This window comes from Callorhinus ursinus, unplaced genomic scaffold, assembly GCF_003265705.2.
Source record: "Callorhinus ursinus isolate GAN/ISIS: 27379988/994484 unplaced genomic scaffold, GSC_fseal_2.0 scaffold46, whole genome shotgun sequence".
In the NCBI taxonomy this organism is placed as follows: Eukaryota; Metazoa; Chordata; class Mammalia; order Carnivora; family Otariidae; genus Callorhinus; species Callorhinus ursinus.
In genome coordinates, this window is record NW_027397108.1 from 4,516,744 (window position 1) to 4,542,291 (window position 25,548).

The 25,548-nt window shown below is 40.6% G+C and overlaps 1 protein-coding gene across 2 annotated transcripts in view; it reads right to left on the minus strand.

Annotated features, from left to right (window-relative positions):
- CDYL2 (chromodomain Y like 2) overlaps nucleotides 1-24,667 on the minus strand; it is a 73,059-nt gene extending 48,392 nt beyond the window's left edge. Inside the window, exons 1-2 of one of the 2 annotated variants that reach the window (XM_073882322.1) lie at nucleotides 24,455-24,667; nucleotides 409-997 (exon numbers count right to left, since the gene is read on the minus strand). In XM_073882322.1, the coding sequence (XP_073738423.1) occupies nucleotides 409-997; nucleotides 24,455-24,604 (739 nt within the window). In that variant the 5' untranslated portion in view covers nucleotides 24,605-24,667. Of the gene's footprint in view, nucleotides 1-408; nucleotides 2,710-24,454 lie in introns of those variants that run through there. The other variant, XM_025860467.2, reaches the window with a different exon arrangement.
- Nucleotides 24,668-25,548: the final 881 nt, after the last annotated feature.

A 25,548-nucleotide genomic window follows, 5' to 3' on the forward strand; every position in this document is an offset into this window, starting at 1 on the left:
GCATGCTCTTCCCTGGGAAGTGCATGCGACCCCAGAGAGACACTGGCCCTCTGGGGACATGAGTCTCAGGTCCCGGCAGGTGAGGACGTGGGAGCTGCCCTCAAAACAGAAGCTCGAGAGCAGTTACCATGGCCCTGGGTATGTTCAAGTAGTCAGGAATTTTCAGCGCAATTACAGGCCTTGACTGGAGCACCAGTAGCTTGGCCTCCCCCCATGCACAGGTGTCTGTAACCAGTGTGGGCCTATGACCAAGGCCACACAGCCCTCGGTGAGAGAGACGGAAGGAGAATTACCACCTAGCTAAGAGTCAGGGTTGTTGGGGTGGGGGGTGGGGGGGGGGAAATCTTATGTAGCTTCCTACGCTGCATGAAAAGCCCCAGACCCAGGAGGGAAAGACAAGCCACGTACCGAGCCCGTTCTCTGCCAGTGCCCCATGGTTGACACCACATTCGGCCAGTTCTTGCTCTCCTACATCATTCAAATCCAAGCCAGGCTGGTGGGACCCATTTCCAAAGTGCCTCTCATCCTTCTCGGAGCCGGCGTCCCCATTCTCCATCCCGTTCTGAGCCTTTTTCAGCGGCATTATCTGCAAACCGCTGGGGGTAGTCCTGTAAGACACCGTCTTGGCGGCCCTGTCGCCTCCCGCAGGGGGCTTGGCTGAATAGCCTTTTTTTGGCTTGGACAGGGAAGGGTTGATTCGCTTCCTTTTATGGGAAGTCCCTTTGCTCTTTCCAGATTCTGAAGGTCTGAGGGGGGGTTTCTCAACCGACGGGCCTCGGCCGTCCCGCAGGAGCTTGGAGGCACTGGCCTGCTTCCCTGACTTGATCCTTTTGTCCTTGGACACATGCAGCCCGTTGAATTCGTCGATAAACTCCTCACAGTGCAACAGATGGTGCTCTGGCTCCCACGTGTCCTCCGTGCTTCCGTAGCCTTTCCATCGGATAAGATACTCCCATTTCCCTTTCTTGTTCTTCCTCTTGTCTACAATCCTTTCGACCTGGGACACAAGAGGAGAGAGCCAGAAAAGAGAGAGAGAAAAAAAAAAAAAAAAAAAGGAGAGAGGAAAGAAATCAGTCCCAGGCAACAACAGCACAAAGCCCACACCCAGGACAAAAGCACCTGCCCAGCCCTGGGCGAGCCATTCAACGCTGGAAGCTGACACTTCCAGGAGTGTCCAAGAAAGATGGTTTATTTTAGGACACCACTGAATGGAACCAGAGGCCCTCGGCCGTCCCCCCATGACAACCATGTGATGCCATGCCTGGCTGGTGGCATCTGCCCGTCCATCCGAGGCTTACTCTTGCTTGAAATCACAGTGCGAGCTTTCACTAAGGGTCTTTATTCTTTTCATGGCACCAAAGTAAAATCAGACATTTAAAGACCAATTTGGTGTGACTTTTTCACCCTTACTTATGGTAAGTAACATTTATGGAGCACTTACATGGTAGGCACTATGCTAAATGTATCCTTATTTATAATAATACGAATGCTTAGTCACACTCATTGGCCAGGCACTAAAAGCCGGACATGGAGGGTCCCATTGCATTTTCCCCTGAAGATAACCCAGTGCAATAGGTATTCTTCCTATCCCCAGTCTATACTGTGGAAATGAGGGAGGTCAGGTCACTCAACCAAGTCCCAAGCTGGTAAGAGCAGAGCCGGGATTTGAACCACTCTCACCTCCAACTTATTTCCTTAATCACAAGCTACAAAAATCTTCCATACTGACCCAAACTGATTTGAATTGACAAAGCCTAATATCCCTCCCTGACCCCTCCCACAGTAAGCTCCCCCACCAGCCTACAATGCAGGGCTAAGAGGTGAGACCTGAACCTTTATCTGTCTGGGTCTAAAGCCATGTGCTACTGTCTATGTACCTTCAAAAGTACGAAAATCTGCCCTGTCTTCAAGGATTCTCATGGAAGAACACACTTAGAAAAAAGCCAGTCCTGATGCTAATAACTGGTCAGTTGAGGGGAAGAATACACAAGGGTTCATTTATTATTTTTTCAACTTTGCCCTAGATGTGAAATTCTTTAAATTAAAAAAAAGACAGAAAATTCCCAATACTCTACACCCCAAAAGCTAAATTTCAATGAAAAAGTGAAACAACTACATTCAAAAGTTCATTACACTTCAACGTCAACATAATGGAATTCTGACCCAGTGAAATTAATGAGTGAGGAATATACCCTTGAAACTCATGAACAGAAAAACAAGGTCAGAAGGGAGAAGTAAATACAGGTATAGTTGATCATTTTTCAAGATGGGTACCAAGTGCATGAGGGTTAATTATATGACTGTTTATGTGTACATGTCTGAATTTTTATGTTTAAAAAAATTTCCACAATAAAAAGTAAAAAAAACGTTGAAAAGTGAGATTGCCTTCCAATGGCTGAAGTACAAAGGAGGCTATGCAAAATAATTAAATGATTTTCACTGCTTTGCACTTAATAAATATGCATATGGCAAGGCCATACTGCCTCTTTGTAACACTGCTTCTTCAGAGACAATTTAAATCGTTTCCTTAATTGATTTATCTACAATCAAATTGGCCTATTTCTATTAAGTTCTTTTCCTTACAAAATGCTCCATGAACATCTGTTTTAGATTTATTACATAATTTTTAGATGTATCACACAAACTCTATAACAGTTTTAAAAAGTAAAACCATGCCAAACTAATCCAACTTCCCAATCTCTGGATCAAGGAATGGGGCAAGATGAGTTTTCATTTGTGATGATGCTTCAGAAAGTCAAGAGTGTTTCTGGAAGAGTCTGAAGCCTTGCACATCTGGAGGTCTTTGAAGGGGAAAACGCGCTGCAGGTTTATAGAGGGAGGAAGGTGAACAGCACCCTGGCCCTACCTGAAATAGCAGCATTCTCAAGAACACCAACCTAGGAGTATCAGAAGGAAGCCCAGATATTTTTCAGGAGCTAAGGGATTTGTATTGGCACGGAGGTCTCCAGCTTCAGAAAGCATATGAAGAAACTTTCTCCCCAAGAGAAACTTATTCCCCAGGATGAAGCAGAAAACCAAGTTAGACAAACAGCCAACACAATGGATAGGTGGGTAGGTGGATGAATGAACAGATGGGTGGATTGTGGGATGGATGGATGGATAGAAAAATGGATGGCTGGTGGATGGATGGACACCTGGGTGGAGAGTGGGACTGTGGGTGAATGGAAGGATGGATAAATGGGCAGATGACTGGATTCATGGGTGAAAGGGAGGGTAAAGAGGTTGGTTCAGAAATGGATGGGTGGATGGATGGATGGCACTCACTCATCAAAACAAACCTAGTATAAGGCTATGGAACAAGACTATCTGGTTTAAATCTCCTGTAAGCCTTTTATTATGTGTTCTTAAGCAAGTTAAACCTCTTTAGGCCTCATATGACTCATCAAGCAAGGGGGAAATAACAGCACCTACCTCACAGGGTGGTTGTGGAGAATATACAAATAAGCAGTTTTTCATTCCTTGGTAAAGGTCACTTAATCTTGCATATCCTCCTGAGAATACAAACCTTGGTGGTATCTAAAGACAGAATGTTTCTCCACCCTATAGCATATGACCCCCTAAGGATATCAATTCCTCCCTGGGAAGGAGAGTCAACCTGCTTACATAAGTCCTTCTGAGTACGGGAGACAGCTATGCTGAGCAGCCCTACTCAAGAAGACTGCGGAGTCAGCAAGGGCACAGTGTCCACACAGCTACTGAGGGCCACACTGCGGGTGGGGGGCCTAGTTTCTTCCCTCCTCGCTACTGGAGGATTGAGTCACAGTCACAAATGGAAACAGAAAGGTTACTGCCGCCACCTCTGGTCCCATCCACAAAGCCACTGGGTGGCTTGACAGCCATTTCTACTTAAATTAACCCAATACCAACAACAAATAGTATTTCTTTAAAGATTTTATTTATTTATTTAGAGAGAGAGGGTGTGTGTGTGTGCACAGGTGAGCAGGGGGAAGGGCACAGGGAGAAGGAGAGAATTTCAAGTAGACTCCACACTGACCATGGAGCCCAATGAGGGGCTCGATCTCAACCATCCTGAGATCATGACCTGAGCCAAAACCAAGAGTTGAATGCTTAACCTACTAAGCCACCCAGGCGCCCCCAACAACAGACAGTATTAACAAGGCCATCCCTAATAGCCTGATTGTGCGGGGCAACTGTTGGCTCTGCCACTTTCTATCCACATGACCCTGGGCAAGTTGCCCAACTTCTCCGGGCCTCAGTCTCCCCATCTGTAAAATAGGTTCACAAAGCCTATTTCTCTCAGGTTCACAACATGAACTGCTTTTACTAAAAGACCAAAATGTTCACAAGGAGCTTAGAAGAAAGCTGCCTCCGAATTTCCCATCATATTTGGAATCTGTAATCTCCAGGGACCTAATTGCCTTCTTTACATCCCTGTATAGGTTTTCTGACCCTCTTTTCTTCTTCTTCTCAGGAGATTCTCAAACAGAAGCAGAATTCTCATTTGTGCCGGTGATAACAAAAGCCCACATGATTTAGGACATGATCTTGCTAAGATTGCAGCACTCGCTGTCTGGGGACTCCTTTCTTCCCCTTAAGGTCTCCCAGCCTCTTCCACTGTCCTCTGACACCTCACACCTGTTGAAAACACAGACCTGGGCCTCCAGGTCCACCCTCCCACCTCACCAGCGCAAGGCCTCCCGCACTCCCTAAAGTCCAGTCCCTCCAAATGGAAACAGCCATCAATTCCTTCCTCTTGTAATTACTGACAAACACATGAATGATATTAAAAACTTGTGTGTTCACACACACCCACCAGCTCCTTTCTTTCAAAGATAAAGCAGTCTGAGACCTTGAACTGTTTCTCAGAGTTCAACCAAATCATTAATTAACATTTACTCCCTGTGATCCCAGCCAGCATGAGACAGTGTCCTAGGGCAGGAGAGGGCAGGGAGCTTCCAATGCAATTATGACCACCACCGCAATGATGAGCGGATGGCTTTCTCATTAGGAAAAGTAATGATGACCATCACCTTTATTGGTACCTGCTGTTCCAGGAACTGTGCTGAGCACTCATGAGGTTTTAGACTTCACCTTCGTACCCAGGCCAGCAGCTGGGCATGACTCTCACCACTGGACAGGTGAGAAAGCTTAGGCTCACAGAAGGTAGGTAACTTTCTCTGGATCACAGAGTCAGCAGGTGGTGAGTCAAGATGGGACCCCGCGCTCGTCAGACCCCTCAGCTGGAGTCCTCAGTCCCCGGGGCCACGCCTCACCAGTGGGAAGCCATCGGGCTGGTGGGGGACACAGCCCTTAAATAAGCCAGCATGAAGTAACATGTGGTGACAAATGACAGTGAAGAGAAGGTAAGACAGGAAACAGTGACGGAGGGAATGGGGCCACTTGGATCGGACGGGCAGGAAAGGCTCCCGCGAGAAAGATCAAGTTAAGCAAACACCGAACAGGGCCTTCAGAGGTGGAAAAAATTTGAACCAGGGAGAGGCCTTTCCAAGCAGAGAGAGGTCACTCCCCACCTTCCTCTTCAACCTTCCACTAGCAGGCCAGTCCAAATAATACCACCACCTCACACGCATCCAGCATTTATGAAGTGTCAGCCGCTGCTGTATGTGATACCTACAGACTGACTATATATTATACACACGAACTCAATCTTCACAGTAACCCAAGGAGGCAGGTCATTTTATTCTCTGCTTTTTTTAAGAGAGGTTAAAACTGAGGCACCCAGAGGTTAAGGCCTTGGCCAAGGCCCCACCTCCGACAATCAGCAGAGAGCTAAGACTTGGCCCAAAGCGTCCTGGCTCCAGACCCCATGCTTTCAGTGAGTGCACTATACCCACCACCCGCTTTTGTCCAGTGGGCCCAACCTGGCTGAGGACCCAAGCTGAAAGTGTATCTACAGCTTCAGATGCTTGCCTTCAGCGCTGCCAAGGTCACAGAAGACCTAAAGCACCTTTACGTGCCTTAGGAGTAGCCTCCTGGGCCTGACTCTCCTAACTTGCCATGGGGGGGCCTCCCTCCCCTTCTGCTCCAATTCTCCATTGGTTCAAATGGAAACAGACTAATCATCAATCATATTCCTATCCCAGCTTCCCACCAAACAAAAACAGCATATGAAATTACAGTAACTCAGAAACCTGGGGTGACCAAAGATTTTCCAGACTCTTGAAGGAATGCCTCCCACACCAGATGGGACTGGATTGATAAACTTTGTGTTACTAAGACATGATTGCCCTGTGAATGCCAATAGCAAGAGCAAGAAAGAATAAAGGAAAAGGCCCACACCTGCTGTGTGCCCACACATTCACCAGAGCAGCCATCCCTACACATCCCCAGATTCTGGACCTCAAGCCCCACACCTGCAAGGACCTCTCTGTATCCTTTCAACATCCTGGGACAACTTCTTTGGAGGTAGAAAGGCACGGGGACTCCGTCATTACAACTTGGGGTACGAGGTCCTCAGGAAGGATAAAGATAGGACAGGTCCGGGAAGCAACTAGGTATGGACTGTTTCAGGTCAGGAAGACTGATTGTTTCAGATTATCTCATCAGAGAAGGCAGTAAATTTAGGCAGCGTTTCCCACTCAGTTCAGCAAACCTACACTAGAGAAATAGCTGCTGGACCAAGAAATTCGGCTCAGAGCCATGTGATTTAAGTTAGCCATCAGGTGAGGGTCTGAGCAGGGAACTCAGTAGCATCCAAGTGATGAGGGACCAAGAGGAATTCCCACCAAGTGGGAATTCCTCAATTGGAAAACACTGACCCAGAGAGATCTCTCTTTGATCAAGAACACGCAGGCAAAACCTGGCAACAACATCCGTCGCAGACACATTTGCAAGAACTTCTAAAATGTATCAGAACACGATCATCACTAAAGGTTCTCGGAAAATCGTAACTAGGAAAAGCACTACTGCACATTTTTACATAGGGTTTGTGTCGTGTTTTCAACGATGGCAGAAAATATGAACTCTGTTTTTAGAAGAGAGAGAAAGAAAGGTAAATGATGAAATGAAACCAACCGGTTGAGCAGGAGACTGAAATGAAAGACTCATTTACGTAAGAAAGGATGCAAGGAAACCAAAAGAAAAACACAAGCAAAGAAATAAAATTCCCATCAGAACCAGGAAAGGACAGAATCAATATGCAGAAAATCAAATCTTTGAGAGAGACAAGGTTCTTGAAAAGCTTTCCAAGGACACAGCAGTTTTTAAAGAAAACCTTAAGGCACATGAGAAACAAACATCCAGGAGGGTCAACAGAGATCCAACCAAGGTAAGTCTGGGAGGGGGGAAAAAACCAAAATGGGACAAGAACTCGAATAAAGCCTACCAGAGGAAATCTCTGTCTCTTGAGTCTGTAGGTCAAGGAAAGATCTCAGTGATGGGGAAGGCAGAGGTTGAGAATAAATTGACTTTATTTCTTTATTCCTATTCTTGCAAAACTACTTTTTTTAAGATTTTATTTATTTGAGAGAGAGAGCATGAGTGGGGGGGGAGGGGCAGAGAGAGAAGCAAGCTCCCCGCTGAGCAGGGAGCCCAACATGGGGTTCCATCCCAGGACCCTGAGATCATGACCTGAGCTGAAGGCAGACACTTAAGCAACTGAACCACCCAGACGCCACACAAAACTTAATTTCAAAAAATTAAACTCCTCACCCTCACACCCCAACTCTCCCTTATCCAAAATGATAGGGAAAAAATCATGCAGACTTCAGAGAACATTAAAATACCAGAATAAACACTGAAAAAAATAAATATTGTAAACTCAAGAATTCTAAAACCATTGAAGTGGGCCTTCAGATGAAAAGGAAGGAGGAAGACATCTCACGTGTTAAGGAACAAAATATATACAACTACCCATTTGAAAAATGACCTTGAGGATCCTGCAATGCCAGAAAATAAGAAAGTATTTAAAAATTAAATAAATAAGCTCCGAATGATGGGAGAATGCCAAAAGGAACCAACTGAAAGAGCTCCCAGTGGCCAAAGCTAGAACAATTTGAATAAGAAAATAAATAGTGAGAGTACTACATTTATAACCCAAAGAGTAAAATAAATATCCATGAGTTCATTTGATATAAATAAATGAATTACTTATCAGAAGTTGCCTACAGGCCAAATCTGGCCCAGGCCTGTTTTAAAAATAAAGATTTATCGGAACATACTCATGCCCATTCATTTATGTATTATCTATGGGTGTTCCAAACCACAAAACTAACAGAGACTGCATGACCCGTAGGTCTAAAATGTTTGCTATCTGGCTTATTACAGAAAAAGTTTGCTGACTCTGGAATAAATAAACAAATGGGGGAAGAAAAGACCAAGATTCCTTACAGAAGAATTCCAAATAATAAATGTAAAAAGAATAAGGCACACGGAAAAAAATCACTACTGGAATACCACAAAAATAATTGCTATAGACAGACAGATGCTAAAATTAGTGGGTAAAACTTTAAAGAGAAACCAGATATTTGCATAGCATCAAAGTATCTCCCCAACATACTTATTAACTACCATGGTAGTTTTAACAGACGCCCATCAATTGATACCCCTCATTTAGGAGGTGGAGCTTAATTCTTCTCCCCTTGAGTGACAGGACTCAATAACTTCTTTCTAATGAGAAGAGTATGTGAAGGGAAAAACAGTAACTGTACAGTGGAGAGACCTGGCAAACACCAGTGCTCAAGGCCGTATCACCCACAGTAAATCATGTCAATGCCATGCATACTCTGACACGATTCACTTAGAAGGGTGTTTCCCTCTGCAGTATAACTCTTCAAAGCCATTACCTCTTGAGGAAACGTCAGACAGATTGAGAAACAATCTACAAAACACCTGACCGATATTTTTGAAAAGTGTTAAGGTCATGTAATGCAAGGAAAGATGGGGATACTGTCTGGGATTAGAGGGGCACTGAGAAGGTAATGACCAGATTCAATGTGGTATCCTGGACTGGATCCTGGAAAGGAAATTCACGAAATACTGGTGAAATTCTGATGAAGTCCACAGTTTAGTTCATAATGCAACACCAATGTTAATTTCTTAGTTTTGATAGATGTACATTGTGTAAAATGTAAGTAACTGTGAAAACTGGTTAAGGGGTATATGGGAACTCTGTGTACTATCTCCATAATTCTTCGAAAAATCTATAATTATTCCAAATAGGTTTTTTTTTTTTAGATTTTATTTATTTATTTGAGAGAAAGAGAGAGAGAACACAAGCTGGGAGGAGAAGCAGAGGGAGAGGGAGAAGCAGACTCCTCACTGAGCAGGGAGCCCACTGTGGGCTCAATCTCCAGGACCCTGAGATCACGACCTGAGCTGAAAGCAGATGCTTAACTGACTGAGCCACTCAGGCACCCCTCCAAATGTTTTTTTAAAAGTCCAAGCATAGCATTTAGTATACATAATTGTATACTAAAACTAAAAAAAAAGCATCTGAATATTAACAATCATAAAACCTAACAATTTTAAGCACTCACCATATACTTACTTACTTAGTGATAGAAATTAGAAGGATAAGCAAAGATATGGGCACCTGGGTGGCTCAGTCAGGCTCTAGGCAGCTGGGATCTGCTAGGGCTTCTGTCTCTCCCATCCCCCAACTCGTGCTTGCTCTCTCTCTTCTAAAATGAATGGATAAGGGGTGCATGGGTGGCTCAGTCAGTTAAGCAGCTGCCTGTGGCTCAGGTCATGATCCCAGGGTCCTGGGATCAAGTCCCACATCGGGTTCCTTGTTCAGCGGGGAGCCTGCTTCTCCCCTGCCTGCTGCTCCCCCTGCTTGTGCTCTCTCTCTCTCTCTCAAATAAATAAATAAAATCTTTAAAAAAATAAAAAATAAGTGGATGAATCTAAAAAAAAAAGAATAAGCTAAGATATATCAGGCAGTACCAAATTTTGTACAGAGTATCAAAGTAAAATTGAGGAGCAAAATGCATTAGATAGAAAAGGAAGATTTTCTTCATTAAAAATACTAAATATATAATAGGCATGAACTTTTCTGCAGCAAATAACAGATCAAAAAATTATTAAACAATTCAACAGAAATTGATCAAAGCAATTTGAACTGAAGACTTAAACTCAATACTTTCAGGTATGGAACGATAAAGCAAATGGAAAATTGGGATATAAGAAACCTGAATAATATAAATATGATGGTCATTCCATTAAATTGCAGGTATTTGTATAAACAGAAACTTTTAATTTTATAATTTGTAAAGAAAATAAAATCTACAAAACTTAAAGAAAACCAGTTTTGGAACACTTATAAAAATTGATTATGTACTAAAATATCAGAGAAAAACTAATAAATGCCAAAAAGAAAATATTGTGTAGACTGCGTTCTACATGGTATACTACCATGCTATAATATTAGATGAAAGCACAATTTAAAAATAAATCCCAACCATTTTTACAAATGAAAAAAATAACCCTCAGGACCGTCAGATAAAGATCTAAGGAAATTTATAATAATGATTTTTTGAGAAGTAAAAACTAAGGACACACATATTATGAAAGTAGTTGGGATGCAGAAGGAAATGAAGGAAGGAAGGAAGGAAGGGAGGGAGGGAGGGAGGGAGGAAGGGAGGGAGGAAGGGAGGAAGGAGGAAGGAAGGAAGGAAGGAAGGAAGGGAGGAATTCAATATCGACTCTGACTAATCAGTAAAAGAAAAAATTGCTCTTGGGAAGTAAGAGGAAAGAATAAATATCAAAGTAGAAATTAACAAACTAGAAAACACATAAAAGCTGAAAGTACTGACATTCAAAAACTAAAATAAAGAGCAAAATGGCAGAGTAGGCAGCTCCAAAAGCCTGTCCCTCCACAGAAATGTTGAAAAACTCAAACAAAAAAGTCAGAATCAACTCTTTAGGAATTCTGGAAAACAAAGTTTATAGCAACCACACAAACACTGAATCAAGAAAAACACAATTGAAAAAAAAAAAGAAAGAAAAAGAAAAACACAACTTAAAAATAGAAGGAAAACTCTGCATCACTTTTGCTTGCCCTTGACCCTCCCACTCCCCAGCTCATCAGCAGTCTTGAATATGGCAGCCCACATTCCCAGTATAAGAACACGGTCCTTGGTTCTGGAGAGCGCAGAGCAGACCTTATCCTCAGAGAATTGTGTTTGTTCTAACTGGTCTATGGGCTACCTGAGAGACAGACACAAGCACTTGCTTTTGTTTTTTTTTTTATTCCTGAAACTTACTCAGGTTGGAAAAATGGCTATGGAGAGTCATTCTTTCAAAACAATGTAAGGCAAACGAACAATCTGCTGCCAAGTGGGGCAAAAGAGTGCTGTTGAGAAAAACAATAGATGCACAGAAAGCCTGGAAGGAAAAGCTAGAGAGTTTCTTCAGAAAATTAAAACATTCAAAAATGGCCATGTATACTGGAAATTTAGAAAGTTGAGCACTTGCCCAGGGCAGAATGCACGCTCAGAAAAGACTTGAGACAGTCCTACACTTTTCACTTCTGGCTGATCTCTAGGCTTATTTCAAGGACAAGTGACAACTAAGGCAGTTGTAAATGGCCTGGCTAAGCAGTGAAGGAATGTCCCAACAGAGTCAGTCTAGGAGAATCAGTCTTTCTCTCCTTCATTCTTTCTCTTTCTTGCTCTCTTTCTTTCTCTATTTCTTTCTTTCTCTCTCTCTCTTTCTATTCCTGATTTCTATATTTATTTCTCCTGGAATACAAGGAAATCTGTCACAACTAGCTTAACACAAGCTAAAGGAACAGAGACTTCAGACACCACACATGACTAAGAATACAGATTTTACAAAACGGGCTCAGAGAATTCTCTAAACAAACAGCAACAGCCCACAAGAAGAAACAAAAACAAACCCTGAGAAGGGGGAGGAATCTGATTTTCAGAGTTACCATATACATTCTAGCTACCCAGTTTCCAACAAAAAGCTATGAAACATTAAAATAAAGAGAAAAGGGGCACCCGGGTGGCTCATTCAGTTAAGTGTCTGCCTTCAGCTCAGGTCATGATTCCAGGGTCCTAGGATTAAGTCCTGCATTGGGCTCCCTTATTAGTAGGGAGTCCGCTTCTCCCTCTCCCTCTGCCCCTCCTCACATCGTGTGCTCTCTCTCTCTTGCTCTGCTCTCTCAAATAAATAAAATCTTTTAAAAAATAAAAATAAACAGGAAATATGACCCATTAACAGAAGAAATTAACAGGCTATCCCTGAGGAAGGACAGACATTGGACTTCGTTGACAAAGGCTTCAAATCAACTGTCCTAAATTTGCTCAAGGAAGTAGAGGAAACCATGAACAAAGAGGTGAAGCCAGGGTAACAATGTCTCAACAAACAGAAAACATCAATAGAGATTTTAAAAATCAAAAAAGGAGCCAAACAGAAATTTGAGAGCTGAAAAGTACAATAACTTAAATGCAAATTCCACCAGAAAGTTTCAGTAGAAGATTTATGCAGGCAGAAGGAAGAATCAGCAAACTTGCAGACAGCTCAATTGAAATTATCCAGTCTGAGCAGAAAGAAAAAAAAAAATGAAAAAATAAATAAATAAACACAACCCAAGAGATCTGTAAGACTTCACCAAGGGTAACAACACACACACAATGGGTATTCTAGAAAGAGAGGAGGAAAAGAAGGGGGCAGAAAGAATATTTGAAGAAATAGGAGCCAAAAATTTCCAAATTTTATGAAATATGTAAGTCTATACATTCAAGAAGCTCAACAAATCCCAAGTAGGATCATCTCAAAGAGATCTACAAGAGACACATTACAATCAGATCATTCAAATACAAATCCAAAGAGAGAATCTTAAAAGCAGCAAGTGAGAAACACCTCACATACAAGAGCTCCTCAATAAGATTAACAGTCAATTTCTCATCAGGAACGATGGAGGCCAGAGGGCAGTAGAATCACATTAAAATGCTGAAAGAAAAACCTGTCAACCAAAAATTTTACATCTGAAAAAACTACCCTCCAAAAATGAAAGAAAAATGATATTTCCAGATAAACAAAAACTAAGGTAATAATATCACTAGTAGACTTGCCCTAAAAGATATGCTAATGGGAGTCCCTTAGGCTAAAATTAAAGGATAACAGATATTAAATTGAAGCCATATGAAGAAATACCAAACTCCAGAAAAGATAACCAATAAGTAAATATAAAAGACAGTATTACTGTATTTTTCATTTACAACTTTTTGTTTCCAATATGGCTTAGGATAAATGCATTAAGCAATAATTATATATATATGTTAATGGGTATACTATATAAAGATACAATTAGTGACAATAAAAACAGTGGGAGGGAGCTATATATAAGCAGAGTTTTTCTATGATATTGAAGCTACACTGATATTGAAACTTAGGATGTTAATGGTAAAGCCCATAGTACCGCTAAGAAAGTATCTTAAAAATGTGCAGTCAAGGAAATGACAAGGCAATTAAAAACGTATATTACAACAATTGAACCTTGAGACAAGGGAATAAAATAGAAGAATTACTGATTAATCCCACTGAGGAAAAAATTAGAGTAAATACAAATAAAATGAATCAGAAATGCAATAACAATATAACAGATGTAAATTAAATGCATGCAATACCATGCATTCTAACATACTGAAAAGTTTGGAATACTGGGTGAAATGCATATTATAAAATAATATATGCATTAGCAAAAATGACTCAGAAGAAGCTGAAATTGGAAAGAAACAGATAACAGTTACTAAAATTAAATATCTGAACAGAATGATAACTACAGGAAAAAATGAGTAGTTACTAAACAATTTCCTAAGAAAAGGTTCTAACATAAATTAGTCTACCCAAGAATCTTTCAGATGTTTAAGATATAGGTAGTTCCAATAGTACAGATATTATTTTAGTGCATAGAGAAAAAAATGGAAAGCTTCCAAATCCACTGAACAAATTTAGTGTTGCTTTCATGAAAAATCTTGACAAAGACAGCATAACAATAAAAATCTATATAAAAATTCCACCGAACAATAACAAATGTCTTAAATGGAACTAGAAAACAGAAAGAAATAATATATTTAAAGAATAAAGTATCTTTAAGTTACAGATGGTTAAATTTTAAAAGCACTAAGGTAAGTTTCATATTAATTGGTAAAAGAAGGAAAAATGACATGTTCTTAATAGATGCATCAACTGAACTACCCAAATTTTAAATTCATTCCAGACCATCTTCTCCTGCAAAAAAAAAAAGGACTAAAAATATATATGACAAAGAAAAGCTATATTAAATTAGCAGTTTGCATCAATGCTAACAGTAAAATCTAATAGGCACTCCCACTGAAGTCAAGATCAAAACAAAGATATATACAATGATTTCATTATTAAGCTATTTTGGGTGAAAAGAACAGCACAAGAAAATATTAAATAGGAAAAGGAGACATGAATATACGACAAAAGGGTCAAAATTATCATTATTTGTAGACAATATGATTATACATCTTCTATGCCTAGAAAACATGAGATAGTAGAAAAAATTTGACTTGACCAGAACTTAAAAAGTTTAGCAAATGATTACGTATAAAATATGAATAATTCACTATCAACTTTGTTCCAGAATGAAACTACACATTCTCTTCAAATATTCATTAATTATCACAAAACAAGTATATATTATACTGCAAGGAAAATCTCAATACACTAGAAAAACAGAACAGAAATCACAGTCCATAATTTTTAATTTGTTCTAATAAAATTCTGAATCAACAAAAAAAAATGACAGAAGAAAAATCTATGGACTAGCTTCTAGTTTCTATTCAAAATGTGGAGTTGGAAAAAGGCACTTCTCCCTACTTCACAACAAAGATCCAGACGAACCTATGTTCCTGACTTGTCTAGAACTCATCAGAGAGCAGATACTGAAAAGAAAAAACAACTAGCTCAAAATCTCAGATGCTGGCAGAAAGAGACTGAAAATGATACCTTGAGTAGGTGCTCCTGGACACCAGCTCTAATGGAGAAGGTGAAAAATGCAAGATCAGATGGGAAAATTCAGTGGAGTTAAAGAAACTACAAAAAATAGTCAAATAAAAACGCAAGAAATCAAGATCATAATAAAAGAGATGAGGATTGCAGTTGATAGAATGATTGGTAGACTCAACATAGCTAAGGGAAAAAATAAAAAAAATTTGAAGATAGATCAGTAGAAATTAGCCAAATTGAAACATAAATTTAAAAAGTAGGGAGAAAAAAGGACATATAAGATCTGTAGAATGAAACCAAATACTCTTAACACACATATCATTGGAATTCTAGGGGGAGAAGAAAGGGGGAATGGGCAGAAGAAATATTTAAAATATGAATAGCCAAAAATGTTCAAAATTAATGATAGTACCAAACCACTAATCCAGAGTTCAGAAAACACAGAGCAGGTAAATGCTGCCCCCACAAAAGATCATAATATAATACAATATACCAAGTCATATGATATTGAAACTGCAGAAAACAAAATACAGAGAGAAAAAAGGACACATTTCATAGCAAAAAAACGAAAATAAGAATACATCAGACTTCTTATCAAAAACCATGCATGACAGAACACAGAGAAATAGTATCTTCGGAGTGATAAAAAAAAGATTGTTAATCAACTTGGTATCCAGCAAAAATATCTTCCGTAAGTGAAAAAGAAAGATTTCTCAGACAGAAACTAAGGGACTTCATCACCAGCACACCTACTCTACATAGAATGTTGAAGGAAGTTCTTCAGATGAAGAAATAGGACACCAGACAGAAACTTGGATCTACACAAAGAAATAACACTGAGAGTGGAATAAATGAAGGTAAAAATAAAAATTCTTTCATTACCTTGAATTGCTCTAAAGTTAAATGAGTGTCTTAAGTAAAAGAGCAGCAATGTACTGTGTGTTCATGGCAAATGTTAAAGTAATGGGTTAGATGACAATAAGAAGAAGGAGGGAAATGGTAAGATATTATCACAAGATCCTCAAACGACATGTGAAGCAGTGTAAGTTACACGTAGGTAAACTGGGTAAAGATGTATCATGTAAGCTTGAGGGCAATTACTCTAAAAAAAATAAACAGGAGGTATAAATAATTGTGAAGATTAAAAAGCATCATGAGAAATGCTAAACTTTAAAAAAAATTTTTAACTCACAATTGTGCAGAAAAAAATGAAACAAGGAACGGATGGGGCAAATAAAAAACAGCTAGCAAGATGCAAAACTGTAATACAATTACATAAATAAGCACATTCATGTAAATGGCATAAACATCAAATTAAAAGACTCAAGTGGTCAAACTGGACGAAAGAGCAAGACTCCACTATATGTTGTTTTAAGTCATCTACTTTCAATACAAAGACATAGCCAATAATGAAAAGAAAGCTCGAATAGTTATATTAATATCAGACAAAGTAGAGTTCAGAACAAAGAATACTACTAAAGAAAAACAGGAACATAACAATGAGAGTCAGTTCTCTAAGAATATATACCAGTCCAAAATGTTTATGCACTTAGCCAAGTTACAAATATATGAAGCAAAAACTGCCCAAACTGGAGGGAGAATTAGACAAAATACATAATTATGGTTGGAGACTTCAGCATCACTCTCAGTAATGAACAGAACAAGAAAATATAAAATCAGTAAGGATACAAAATACCTAAAAAACATGATGAGCCAATTTGACCTAAAGGACATTTAAAAAATATCTTATATAGAAAGCAGAATACACATTCCTTGTAAGGGCACATGGAACACTTACCACACTCGGGGCCATAAAACAAACCATAAAAAGTTCAAGAGAATAGAAATCATCAAAACTGTGTTCTCTGACCATAACAAAATTAAACTACATATTAACAAAAATATATCTGGAAATCTTACCCTTAATATTTGGAAATTAAACCACACACTTCTAAATTAACCCATGGGTCAAAGAAGTCTCCAGGAAAATTTAAAAATATTTTAAACTAAATGATAATGAAATGAATGCATCATATCAAAGTTTGCAGGAGGCAGGTAAAACAGTGGTCAGAGGGAAATTTATCGCATTCTATGCTTATCTAAGAAAAGAAGGAAGGTCTAAGCTTCCACCTTAAAAAAAAAAAAAAAACCTACAAGGAAGAGTGAATTAAACCAAACGTAGCAGAAAGAAGAAAGTAATAAAGATAGGAATGAAATGAAATTAAAAACAAAATTATACAGAATATCAATGAAATCAAAATCTGGTCCTTTGAAAGCATTGTAAAACTGTTAAACTTCTAGCCAGACTTAGCACAATTTTTTTTAAAAAATGAAAACACAAATTACCTATAATGGGAATGAAAGAGTGAAGGGCACCCACAGAGACCCACAGATATACATGTAGGTCTATGATTCATGGTTCTCATGGGGTTGGGGAGAGAGAGATGAATATGTGGAACACAGAGGATATTTAGGGCAGTGAAACTACTCTGTATTATAATGATGGACACATGTCATTATACCTCTGTCCAAACCCACAGCATGTATGATGCCAAGAATGGCCCTAATGTAAATTATAGACTTTGAGTGATAATCATCAATTAAAAAAAAGACAAATGACAGATCATGAAATACTGATATTTGTACAAAGGGTTGATGTCTAGACTGTTAAAAAGAAACACCTTTTATTTTTTAATTTTTTATTATTATGTTCAATTAGCCAACATATATACATCATTAGTTTTTGATTCATTAGTTGCCTATAAAACCCAGTGCTCATCACAACATAAAATACCTTGTAAATCAATAAAACAATGAAAAACCAATAAAAAATGGGAAAAAAACATAAAAAATTCAAAGAATTAAAAACAGACACAATTTATTCAAAGGCAGGGTCGATCTCATTCCTAACCAGGAAAAGTGAAAACAAAACAATGAGAAAGGCAGAAATAAGGTTGATAATATACGTTGGGAAGGGTGTGGGGGAAAAGAAAGCCACCAGTGCCCTTGGTCAGAGTATAAACTGGTACCCCCTTTCGGGAGGGTCATTTAATAAATATACAAAAAATTTTAAATGCATATTTAACAGACATCTTAAAAAATTTTAAATGCCCTCCCTTCCCCCAACACACCACACACACAGTATATAGTCACGTCACACTAGTTCAGGCCAAGGGACCCTGAGCAGAAGAAATGTGGGACCTCCCCGAACAGAAACATTTCACTTCCTGCTCCCTCCCTTCCGGGCCAGCAACCAAGGAAGCCATGAGTTGCTTTTGGTTGCAGCTAAGGGACAGTTCAGCCACCAAGATAGGCCCGGGCCCCTGAGGGACTGGGTGGAGCTGAATGCCCCACCAACCTTCCCTGCATGTGCAGCAGGAATGAGAAATAAACCTTTGTTGTAATAAGCCACTGGGAATAAAAATCTGCACAAACCCTCGACCCAGCAATTTGCATTCTGGGTATCCAATTCTGGGAAAAGAAAGAGATGTGAACTATAGGTAACCATCTATCAAAGGAGAACGGTTAAAGAAATTAAAATAGACCTATATGTTTTGACTAATAGTAGGATCCCACTTATGTCAAAATATGCACATGCAAATGATAAAGGTCTAGAATAATCCGCTGTTGTAATTATTGCCTAATTATTAACAAGGTCTGGCTCTCAGGCAGCGGGTGGGATACGGAAGAGGCACTAAGGGGGTCTTTCATTTTTATTCAATATTCTTCTGTATTGTTTATCTTTTTTCAATTGCAAGCTATTTATAAAGCATCGGTGCCATATTTAAATCAATAAAAATATTTTTTAAATGAATGCATTTCCCGTACAACTTAAATGACCAGTGAGAAGACATGAGGGAAAGTGTGAACACATTCCCAAAAAAGCAACCAAAAAGATGAAAATAGCAAAGCCTAACTTGAACAAGAAATATTGAGATATAGAAGAAGAAAAGCCACAAAATCCAGCAGCGATATTTTAAAAGGCTCAGATGAATGGAGCAGTACACACAATGTGTTTGGATTGGAAAATCTTCAAATATTAAAGGTGTCAGATTGCAACAAACTGATCGATAAATATAATGCAGTTACAATCAAAATCCCAATGGGTCCCATTTTCAGAACTGCACAAAATGATTCTCAAGTGCCTCTGGGAGAATTAAAGAAAAATAGTTGAGAAGTTTTGAGAAAGAAGGGTAATGAGGAGGCAATGCCACAACTCCATAATAAAACAATACAAAGCTGCGATCATTGTCAATGTCACATTGGGGTAGGGGGAAAAGAATTAGCTGAACAAGAGAGAAAGTCCAGAAGAAAGCCCTTAGTAAACAGAATTATTTAAAAAAATGGTAGCATCAAAAATCAGCGCCAAATGGAAGAATTCTTGAGTAAGTGGCACTGGAACAATTAAATAGGGATAGGGTGGAAAACACATCTTCACAATAGAGGGATCAGAGTGCGGGGTTTGTTTAAAAATTAATTCCAGGTGGTTTCAAGAGTCAGCAAGTTGAAACTCACGCACACACACCACCACACACAAAACCATGAAACCCAAGGGGGTGGAGGGAGGAAGAAAGCAAACAGGTAAATAGCCATCGGATTTTTAGCTGAAAGATAACCTACATCACTCAGAAAAAAAAAATTGTATATAAGCAGAAACAAAATTAAACGGCACACAGTAAAATGGAAAAAATCAGGACAAATGTCAGACAAAGCTTAATCAATCACCGTATGAGGATCCCAGGAATATCATTAAGAGAAGTACATGCATGAGCAAAGGACAGGAAGAAACTATTCACAGACATAATAAACCAATGGTTACTAAATATGTAAAAACATTTTATCTCAAAGGAACAAAGAAATATAAGCAAAAACAAGAACGGGGTTCTGGTGTTTAAGCCATCAAATTAACAATGATTTCTCTGAAAATTAATAATGCATAATGCTGACAAGGCGAAGGTGAGCTGGGCGCTCCTAGTGTCCCGTTGTGAAGTGGACAACTTTCAGAAGGGAATTTTATGGTATGTAGTAAGAGCCTTAAATGATCCCTATGCTTTGACCTAGCAAGGTCTCCTCAAGGACTCCAAAAACTTGGCAAAGCATCATGCATGTTTTACATTACACGGAAATGCACTACACGGAAATGCACTAAAACCTAACTCTCTAACGAACATGTTAGAAGGAAACATGCATGCCCTGAGAATTATCTCTACAGATAGAGATAATTATGGGAAAGTGATGAAACATGAAATGAAAAACCATGATTTTTCATAATTGCGGGGAATTCTAGGTCGTTCCAGGAATCCCTCGCAATGAAATCAATCTTTCGGTGTCTGTGCCCCCTTTGCAATGTGACTTTGCCTCTCTTCCCATCAAGGGTGGAGCTCAGTTCCCAACCCTTGAGTCTGGACTACCTTGTGACTTGCTTTCGCCATTGGGAACGTGGTAGACGTAACTCCATTCAACTCCAGATGCTAAATAAGCCTGAGGACATTCTGTGGCTTCTCCTTTTGCCTCCGTGGTTCACTGCTCTGAGACCACTATGTGGAGAAGCTGACTGAGCCTACTAAAGAATGAGAGGACACCAGGTGCCCAGGCACCTGCCGTCACTGCATACCAGAAGGGTGGGTGTGGCTCCCTGGGACCCTCCATCCCAGCTACGTGAGTGAGCCCAGAGGGCACAACACAGGCATGGCCCAGCCTACCCACTGAATCAGGAGACATGATAAACTTATTTCAGCCACCAAGTCTACAAATGATACACCAGGATACAAAATTTTATTAAAGAGTTAGCTCGGTCATGTAGCGTATCACACACACATCCCTCGACAAAAAGAAGAAAATGTGAACAGGAATACAAAACCTTATTTATAGAATTATCTCAAACATGGAGAATACAATACCCACGAACACACATACCTGGGCAAAAAGGGAGGAAGTTAACTATCTTCTTTATATTCTTTTCTTTTATATTTACAGAGGGTCATTTTATTCATAGAAAATGTATGTATATAGCGTTATGTTTTAAAAATTAATTTATCATCTCCCCAACTACACTGTGAATTCCTTGTTGGTAGAGGCTATGTCTTTGGACCCAAAGGCTGGTCACACAGTAGGTGGCCAATAAATGTTTGATAAATGAAAGAACATGGGGAGCCTTAGGCTTGTTACCTTCCCAGATTCGGGATTGGGCCGCAGCTGCTGGAGTCCTCACGGTTTCCTGGATTGCCTCTAATGTTCACTGGCGCAGACCAGCGCCCACGGGTCAATGACCACCCACCCAAGCTGCCCAACAGCAGGCCTCCTGGTCAGCCTGTGCTCAGATCATACAGCCTTCCTGTGGGGTCCCCTAGGGACCATTCTGGCTACCTGCATTATCCTCTGACTCAAGGAGAGAGACGAGTGACCAGCCCTTCTTCCAGAACTGGAACATGGGGGCCAGAGTCTGTTCCATGCCTGGCTCCTAGGTACGGGCTCCCTGGAGACCTGCCTCCCTGACCTCCCACCCCGTCCCAGACCTCTGTTTCCAGAACCACACCTAGCCTTGCCCACCCTTGGATAGCAACCTCACCCTGTGGAACCAACATACTGGAGTCAAACCTTGCAGCCAAGTAAGGGTAGGGCCCCCCCCACCCCCTCTCCTAGCTGCATAGCACTGTGTGTGCCCCTCACAGCACCTTGTACTCAACCCCAAAGCTCACATGGGACGACCCTTTGAGCTGCAGAAGGTGGTGGATGTGTGCATGTGGTCAGGGGGGATCGGACATGAAGGTGACTAGTAAAAACTCAAATATCTGAGGTGAGCAAAATGTTTGTTTCCTACCAGATCCATCAGGCAGTGCTCTTTGGATACTCACCAACTAACTCCCTCCTTTCCTTTCTTACCCTCCCCTCACCCCTGCCAGATATTGCTAATCAATCACAGTCCCCACCCCAATCACCGTGACCCACCCAAGATGCTCGGCACAGGATGTAGTACACAAAAGCACTCAGTAAATTATTTTTTCAGTAGAACACTCTAGACAGTCAGGGCTACCCTCTCTAGTTCTGTGATTTTAAATGTCCCTAGTAGGGAAGCAGCTCAAAGAGGCCTCCTCAGGTTAGCTTCTCCAAACTCCAAACATTGTACTGGCATCATTCTGATGTCCAGACGCAACACTGAAGTCATAATCCTTTCCTAATTTTTTAACAGAATTCATGTTTGTACAAAAAAAAAAAAAAATCCTTGCTTGTAACAGAATGACCAAGTCCAGCACTCCACAGACATAGCCCCATACAGTGAGGGGAATGCAGTTTATGGGAACCCTGGCACAGGTCAGGTATTGGTACTTGAAGGGGGTTATAATAAAAGGCACATTGTTTCCTCACCTTTCACTGGGAACATTCCAGTAAAAGATTGTTGATGTCTCTTGGACCATGAGTTTTTCGCCCCAGAAAAGTGTCAGGACCCTGAGGAAGGCTACATGACCTTACAGTTACCCAGAAAGCAAGAGAGATGGTGCCTCTTGCAGCAGAAGGGCTCAGACGACCATATCCTCAATGCTGAGGCAAAGACGGTGGCCTTCCCTCCTCTGTACCCCGTGGGAAGGCTGAGGAGAATGTTAGGTCAATGGAAAAACCAGAATGGGACAGACACATAAAAGGAAACTCTCACTCGCCCAAGAGGAACTGAGGAAGTCACATCCTTATCAGGGGACAGCCTCACCACTCTGCCCTAAGGGTGACAACACCAACCCATTTTGAGGATGAGACTCAGAGAGGATTTCCATCCAGGAGAAAACTCAAACTGCCCCTTGACAGTAAAGGTCATCACTGTACCCAAGAGGCAAATGATAAATATGAGCTGATAGTCACACAGTTTTCCCTTGAAAACTGAATTAATGAATGAATAAATAAATAAATAAAGGGCATGCTGTTTTTTAACTTATAAATGGAAAGTACTAGAAGCTCATTTTGTAGTTTAAATTGTTCTCCGTCCCAAAGTACAAAGGCAGACCAGACACGCATCAGGTAATGATGGACTCTTTATTATAAAGTAAAATTGGTGCAATCTTTATTTATTATAAAGCAAAATGAGGCAATTTCCTTCCTACATTCTGAGTGTTAAATCTAAAGATAAAAATGCTCTTCTGGCAACACAGCTCCTGTTTGCAAATTGAAGAGCAGCGTAAGTCACCAAACAAGAGGAAAAACAAATAGAAAAGGTACAGTGAGTTCTGCTATAACTCGTTTTGAAGACACAAATTTGTTCCAACGCAATTCATATGAGGGGACAATTTGAGCATAATGTGAATCCTGCGTGTGCTTGTGCAGATTTTCGTCCACGAGAAACACTAGGGCAATGTAGAAACCCTCAGCCAGCTGACCAGAGCCCCCGAGGGTGCGCCAAATGCACACTCACACGGCTCCCTGTGTGTGCTGTCCACTCGGTCAGCAGGTCAGACAACTCTCCTCGTCCCTCCTCACTGTCACTCACGAGCTGCTGGCCTTCCCACACCCACCTTCTGCGGTTCACACATGCAAAACTGTGCGCCCCCCTTCTTTTTTTACTGTGTCACCGACAAAAGTTTTGAGTTCTGTGCCCTAAACCCCACTTTCAGTCACAGGACAGCACAATTTACTGTACGTGGAAGAATGTTCTTCCACGGTTGATTTAATGTCCAAAGGAAATACATGGCATTATAAATTGGTACAACCCTTCCAGCAATCATCTGGCAATATTTACCAAGTGATGCCCATGTCTTTTGACCAAGGAATCCCGTATCTTTTGACACATACAATATAATTCAATGAGGATTACAGTCATAATTCAATAATTCAACAGGAAAAAGGAAACGAGATGTGTGCATTAAGATGTTCATTGTGACACTGGTGTGTGTGTGTATGTGTGTGTAGGTGTGTGTGTATGTGTGCATAAAGCCACCAAACACTGTTACTACAAAAGCAACACAACCAAACAGTAAATGATCATAACATACTGTTTGTTAAGCGAAGAGGGAAAAGAAGTATGTAAACTGATTAATAGTATGAAAACAAAGACTGGGAAGACAATGATTTTGCTCACATGTGCGCGCACACACACGCACGCGAGCAGAGCTGTGTTTTAAATTTTTAGAAAGCTAAGTCACCAAGAAGCGTTTTGAATATGCTAATTTTCAGTTTTGCTAAAAATCAGAAATAGTTCTTCGCTGCATATCACATACCCAACGCACTATTTATTTCAAGATGTGAAGGAAGTGATTTGAAATTTTAGTTTCACGAATACATATTTTTATAACAGTACAAATCTGAATCCTGAACTACAGCTGGTTATCTTCAGTATGTCACTAAAACCAATTTGCAGCCCCGCTGCTTGCTGTAAATATGGAAACAATAGTCCTTTTGCAACATGCAAACACACAGGGCAAAACACACCAACAGAAAGTAAGGGTTTTGTTGAAAGCCTGGGCAAATTGCACAACGCTTGCACGTTGACTGTGTTAATGGGAGAGAAACGGGTGGGAGGGTTTGAGTCAAGCAGGGCTATTACCAGGAAGACAACTTTCTGGACAAAACAGACGGCCAACAGGAAGTGGGGCATTTTCGTGGTTAGCACAGGAGGAATCACCCAATGGAAAAATATGAAGCCCGTATCTTGAACCATTGGTGTCAAAATCTCTTTATCAGCCCAATGTCTCATGCAGGGAACCAGACGTTGACAGCACGTGGGGGCCGGGGGTGAGCAGACAAGCCAGTGTGCACACCTGAGAAGGGCAAAAGATGGGATTGCTTTGAATGCTTAACAGAAAGTCCTGTGTTTATCAACATTTCATGAGTCAGCCTGCCCATGTCAAAAAGCTCTGTCCTCCTCTAAACACCTGGGATGTATTGTAGAACAGAGCCCTCAAGCTTTGGATCCTAACAGCTATGGGGTTTAATGTTAAGATACATGCTGTGTGCCCTGAGCAAATTACTTTACCTCTCTGAGCTTCCCTTTCCTCCTCAGAAATGCAGGTGTAACAGTATCTCTCACATGGTTGTTCTGTGGAACAGATGTTTTTAGAAGCAACACACCTGGTCCTAAGAGGGGCTTAATAAATACTCATTACATCTGAAGTTCCATTTTTCAAGAGACACTCGGTACTGCTTCTACTCCCAAACTCTACCCCATGTCTGATGTCCCCCAGAAGAACACAGTGCCCATGGTGAACACACTTGAACAGCACTGAGGGACAGAGACCCCAACAGGATCCTGAATGATCCATTATCCAACCAACACTGGATTAGGCCAACCAGCTTCACCCCTATGTGCGGGAGATGGTGAGATTGGGAGGCAAAAGGGAGAGAGTGTTAAGAAATGTTCTTCTCACTTAAAAAAAAAAAAAAGAAAGAAAAATCCAACCGCTGATTGTTGTGATTCAACTGAATGCGATTAAGTTTGTGTCTGTTTTAAAGCAATGTCTAAAAAGTCCCTCAAAAACAACCACCTGGTCACCTGGAGTCTGTGCGTGAAATTGCTGGTGCAAATTATTGCTGCCTGGTGCCCTTCATTTGCCCTCCTACTTCTCTCTGATTCACTCGTCAGCATTATGAGGAGGCTGGTTGCTGACTTCTCTACACATCCGCCAGCCCCTCATGCCTCCC